Source organism: Pavona decussata, unplaced genomic scaffold, assembly GCF_977016875.1.
Source record: "Pavona decussata unplaced genomic scaffold, jaPavDecu1.1 SCAFFOLD_114, whole genome shotgun sequence".
NCBI lineage: Eukaryota > Metazoa > Cnidaria > Anthozoa > Scleractinia > Agariciidae > Pavona > Pavona decussata.
Genome location: NW_028145528.1, coordinates 1,187,924 through 1,194,235, shown reverse-complemented (window position 1 = coordinate 1,194,235; position 6,312 = coordinate 1,187,924). Strand labels below are relative to the sequence as shown.

Below are 6,312 nucleotides of genomic sequence, written 5' to 3'. Positions count from 1 at the left end.
AGTTTCTTTGTTACAGTTGTTTTAAATGGGAATTCTCGCTCATTCTCTCTCTGGGGCTGATCTGTTTCATCTGTATATCAATCATTTGCAGCACACTTTTGTACGCACTGTATTCTTCCCGAGCATTGAATATGAGGTAGAACAGAAAGCCAGTTAGCACAACAGTGGTAGCAACGCGGACAAGACACAGAACCTTGCCGGCAGTCTGATGCAGTGACAGCAACGAGTCCTGGGAGACTGGAAACAGGATAGGTGAAATGACAAACAGTAACATGGCTAAGGCAATGAAGATCTGTAAGTAGTTTGGACTTGCTAAATTGTCAATAGCTGCAGAGATGACTTTATGAGTGTCTGATAATGCTTCTGCGACCCTCCCGGTGTCAGGCTCAGTTGCTTGCACAGAATCTAGTAAGAAGAATGAAATAACCTAAGATGCCATAATCATTTCATTTACTACTACGGCTTCAGGAGTGGATCCACGAAAAAAGTGACCATTTTCTGATAATGTGAGCCGCTGAAGGTGCAAGGTCCTTGGGGAGCCTCGGGAAACACATTCCCTAGGAAATTTTTAAATTTTAACTCCTGAAAGTGCCATTTCCTAAGTTTTCAAGTCACTCTGACAGGCATTCTCCATACTTAAATCTGGGAATTGTATTATTCTAAAAATATCTGTTTATTGTCAAAAATCTGACCGGTTCCATAGAACTACATAAAATGGTGGAAACTGATCTGGATCCCAGCCTGTGCTGGATAAAAGGAACATGTCAACTCAACATGATTATCACTCAGTACATGACTATACTTCTTTCTGTGTACAGGCAAATAACCGGGGGTAATTTTTTATGTTTGTGGACCCCCACATACCTAGAAAGATTCATATCCCCAGCTGCAAACCCCAAAGGAAAATTAAACCTCTTTTTGTTGAAACATTTTTGTGAGGTTATTGATTTTATTGTACAGTCCCTGACACATTTTTTCTTTATTAAACAGTGTTTTTCTTTTCCATCCAGTTTCCCATCACTTCAGTGGATCTTAGGTGTTAGGATTCTTGAATGTTCCTGGGTGAGTTATTTCTGTTTCGTTCTTCAGCAGGAGATACCGTACCATAGTCTCCTTGTCTAGATGTTATCCACCATTGACCCTGTGTCACAGCAGATGGGCTAACTGCTGTTCACAAATTCTTTGATTTCAATGTTTTGGTGGCTATGTAATAAACAGATGTCCTTGTTGCATTGTTGTTTATTACATAAATTAACTGGTGATCTTGATTCAATTTGCATCACTATCAGCATTAAAATTGTTTAAAAATTTGCCCTTTGCAAAGTTTAGGCATAACCAAATATAAGCTTTTACCTGTCCTGTCTGTCCACAGTGTATCATTCACAACAAACGTGGCTGCCACACCCTCGTGGTCTGAGTAGGAAAAGTTCTTTCCTGGCACAAGTCCCATGGTAACCTCACAGTCTTCACATTTGAAGCTATTTTGGGTGCAGCGATAGAAAATGTAGTCGATTCGATGGCCATCTTCTGGGCCACCCTTAACAGGACTTTGTATATTTTTATCTCCAGAGAAGGTGTTGTGGCTGACATCTGATGTGTTGCCACAGCAACCAGGCTAAAAGAAAAACAAGCTTGATTAATACAAAGTTTATATTCTAAAGACCGTATCAAACTGACACACCTTTCCAGACAATAATAAGCAACATTGTTGCCTTTAACCCCTAATATCAAAGGACAAATTCTCCCATCTTGTCCCCATACTTTTCTTATAAAAGTACTGGGGAATGGTTATTAAAATATCAAGAAAATTCACCTTGGCTGATCATATCCTTAATTCTCCTGACCTCAGGGGTTGAATAAGCATGGATATTACAAGGAGAAATTTGATGCTGATCACTGATAGAGCTAAAAGGGTTAATACTCTATGTGCATGTATGTCTTCATTTGCTCGCCTTACCAGATAAATAAAAGTACGCATGTAATTACAGAAAATGTACCTTTACTTGGCCATGTTTTTCCCAGGCATCGACTAATCCTGTGACATCTTTGATAACCCTGTACCACAGCTGTGCCGGCTCACAGTTCATGTCTCCACAAACTATGACAGCATCAGTAGGCTGCGTCAAATGCTGAATAAACTGCGATAGCTGGTAGGACTGCACAGTTCGGTGTGGCACATACTGATAACTGTTACCGTATTCTGCATGCAACTAAAAAATAATATAAAGGGAAATAAAATTATAACAGATGGATATAAGGAATAAAAGACTGCAAGCAACACCAGGTTGTTATAATAATATTAATAATAATAATTATTATTATTATCACGATACGTCTAAAGCTTAATTTTACTTCCAGTTGAGTTTTGACCCAATGTAAGCAGCAGTTTTCATGGTGACCTCAAGTGCCATTTTAAATTGCCTTTGCAAACTACTGGCACAAAATAATCTCTTGGTCATTTCATTGTGACTTTGTTGCAATACAGTAAAAAAAAAAAAACGTCAGTTGCCAAAGTCCCGAAAATTAAGTCCCTTAATATTACTTTATATTGACCTCTATTAACCAGTCACTTCTAGTAAGTGGTCGCGGTCACCCTTTACTAATTCCCAATTGATGAGCTGTTTCTATTGTCTGTACCTGTTTTAAATGGTCACTTTGTAAAAGAAAACAACTCATCCTCCTATGTCTCCTTTAAGAAAGCACTTAGGCGTTTTTCTGTAATAACTATTAGTAGTTTTCATACAAATGTGTTTAAGTATTAACTTTTCTTGTAGCTTTTCTTTTCGTATTGTATCCTTCCGTTTGACATTGTAATTGTGTGAAATTGTAACTGTATCCGTCGTCATGTTCTCATCTTCTTTTTTGATTTTATCTTGTAAAACAATAACTGAGGAGACCTAATTAATATAAGCTTCATAGTTTCCTTTAGGTCTCCTCGCCATTGTTACATCTCTTTTTTCTATTTTTTTGTTTTCATTATATTTGTGGTGTGGCAAAATAAATAAACTAAACTATATATGGTAACAAGTGTGCCAGGCAATTGAATTTCTAACGACTTATAATACTGACTGTAAGATCTTGCCATTAATGCTTTATTAGTCTGTTTCTATACCATTTTATTATTGTAGTTTCTTTACCAAGCAAGTGCTTTTGTGAGTGCTTTGGTGCATAAAACTGTACACTTAGTAACTGTATTTATTCGATTAACCTGCCTGGGTGCTTATTTAATTTTGGGCCCATGAGGGTGTGCACGTATTCGCGGAGGGCGCTTATTCGAGGGTGGGTGCTTATTATTTCCCAACATTTTCAGCAAGCAACATTTTTAGAGAATGCCAAAACAAGGGATAACAAGTTTATTTTGCTTCAACAAGACAAAAGAAAGTGCAAAAGCTAACATAAACAAGCCATAAACAATATAAAAGTTGACTACGGTATTTAAAACTGATTTTGGAACACAACTGATGCTTCTCTTACTTCATGCTGGGCTAGTACAGAAATGTTTTTGTTGGAAGGGGGTGGGGTGGGCGCTTATTAACTTTTTGGGCTTTCAGGATGGGCGCTTATTCAAAGGTGGGCAGTTAGTTGAATAAATACGGTATCAAATGTTATATAAAATGTTGTTTTTATTGTGTTTGATGTGTGTACTGTGCAACTTGTATTAAGTGGTCACTTAGCCATTCCCTGAGGGTGACTGCTTCATGCAGGTTCAACTGTATTTGTAAGCAAGAAATACAAAACATAAATTTTAATGCGAAAAAAACAAAAAAAAAACAATGGAGAATTAATTTGGTGGGGAAGTGATAGTATATGTTGAAACATGATACAGCAAATCTCAAAATTAATGTCTTTTTATTAAGAAATCTGTCTGGTCTCCAAATTTACCAATAATAATATTATTTTACTAATACTACTAATAATACTGTTTTTTGTCACATTTTCTATTTACTACTCCAGCCTAAACATATGTAACTCTTATCATCATTTCCTAAGACACCTTAAAGCTTGAATCATCAGCCCCACAAACTTCTTGAGTTTCAAATGGAAATAATGAATATTATGAAGGACATTAACTTACGTGAGTAGCAAATAAATGAATTGGCTGCTTGGGGTGATCAATGACACAGTAACCAACAGCTTTACCACCAAACCAGTCACCATGAGTGATGTTATACATGTAGCCATTTAAGGAATAACGGTAAGTGAAGGCATCGATTATGGGATAGCGAGAGAACACACAAACACCACTACCAATCACACCACTGAAAAACAATGTCAACACTGTAAGATGGTTGTACTTTGAACTACCAGCAATCAAGCAGGAAAATAGAGGAGAAATTAGCACTGGCATACCTGTAAAAGTAATGTGAGTATGGAAGAACATCCTCCACCTTTTCACTGATCAATTCAAAATCACTTCTGCTCCAAATCTGTGCATAGAATCAAGATACTTTGAATTAACACTTCATTTGAATCTGGAGTTCCAAATTATTTCTTTTGATGCTATTGAAATCTCACAGCTTCATCTTCGGAGACAGAAAGAAAGATAACTGGCAAGAGGGTGCGACAAAATGGCATTAAAATGTAAAAACGAAGGCTTTTCTTCACAGTTTTTTCTTCAATGATATTTAGACTTCTCTTGAAGCCAAGCAGTCTAGCCCTGGATGTCTCTCACGGTTTTTGTCTCCAAGTTCTTGCGCCCTAATGTTTGCAATTTGCACAAGACGAAGGATCTTTTTTTCAGCAGTATTTGCCACTCACAATAGCTGTTCATTACATACATATATGTACAGTTTGGCAAAGTTTGGTTAGAATAAATTGGTTGATATAGTTATGAGATGTGACATCATAAGGAGCACGAGGTCAACCCATTTTTTACGGCATTTAATGGTGAGGTTGAGTTGCTTGTGTGTTGTGTGTTTGTCCCATGAACCTAGTTTACTGGTCTTAGCTCCCACCAGTCTCCTGTAGCTCAGTGGTAGAGCATCCGAACTAGTAATCGGAAAGTCTTAAGTGCGACTCCTGATAGGAGCACTCAGATTTCCTTTTTCTGAGTATGCCTGTGTCATTCACTGAATAATACATCCTTCTCAGTTATTATTCTCTGTATTATTCTTTATTATCATAACAGAAATGAAGTAAATGACCAAACTGCTAAAATAATCTTACCTAGTGTGTCAAAAGATCTGGGTTCATGGTTCATTTCAGAATTGTTTTCGAGTTCTTACGTTTGTGACAAAATAAATAAATTATAACAATAATACCTTTTAATTAAAAGGGATTTGCTGAAGCATAGAAATGCAAAAATTACAGAGAGATTTAGGGCTCGACGGTTAATAACGGTTACCTAAACATATATCACAAGAGTATCCTTCAAGTCTCTTGGTTTTGCCACTAATTTGTGTGTACTTTCAATTTCACTTTTTATGCATTTCCGTGGGATATTGAAAGTTTTTATACCTGGAAAATTTTAGAAATTATATAATTTTTATCATACCTCTTGAAGTGAGACAATGTCATACTGACCCTTAGTCAGCTCTTCAGCGATGAGGAGTTTACGATCTGCCCACATCTTGGACACATAAGGAATGCCCCTAAGAATATGCAGATAAAACAACATTCTAAAAATCTTCGAGAAATAAACAGCAAATTGGACATGTCAATGGGCCATTCCATTTATTATTCGCACCCCCCTATTGAGGGCTTTTGTGTCTACCCCTATCAGAAATAACTTTATAAGACCCCTTCAGAAATTAAGATCAAAGTGCCGACATATTCCCCCTCAGGAAAAAAGAAAGAGTTCAAAGATACCGACATAAATGCCCCCTCAGAAATAACGCTTAGAGACCCCCTCCCTCCCCCTCAGATTTCCCAGTCCCTCAATAGGGGGGGGGGGGGGGGGCAGATATTAAATGGAATGGCCCAATGCAAAGTTTCCCGATTTGCAGTAAACATTTTTAACGAAGGAAGTTAAAATAAGCTTCGATAGAAAAGACAGCTAAAGGTTCTTTCTACACAAAAGGAAAATGGGTAAGCTTTCCGATCGCCAGCCAAAATGAAGTCGGGCTTGTGCCCATTTTAATGGCAGATCGTTTTGGTAGATCATGACCACGAAGGCTCCCTTTCGTCTTTTGTTTACCACAATTGAAGTCATTCAAAATATGCAAAAATAACAGGGACGCTGGAGTAACAATGAAAATGTGGGAGTATTTTGATTAGTAGAAAAGTGAATTAAAGAAACTACAGTACCAGCAATTCAGCGTCAACACTCGAAACTTTGACTGTCTTGCGTCCGCCATGTTTACAAATGAGCCC

At 37.4% G+C, this 6,312-nt stretch overlaps 1 protein-coding gene across 1 annotated transcript; it reads right to left on the bottom strand.

Annotated features, from left to right (window-relative positions):
- On the bottom strand, positions 1–6,312 carry LOC146470063 (putative neutral sphingomyelinase). Its single transcript, XM_085122170.1, has 7 exons — positions 6,247–6,312; positions 5,495–5,591; positions 4,351–4,427; positions 4,076–4,259; positions 1,998–2,210; positions 1,354–1,615; positions 1–405 (listed from the first exon to the last, which is right to left on the bottom strand). Exons 1-7 carry the CDS (start codon positions 6,294–6,296, stop codon positions 11–13), a joined length of 1,278 nt encoding a protein of 425 aa, XP_084978296.1. The 5' UTR covers positions 6,297–6,312; the 3' UTR covers positions 1–10.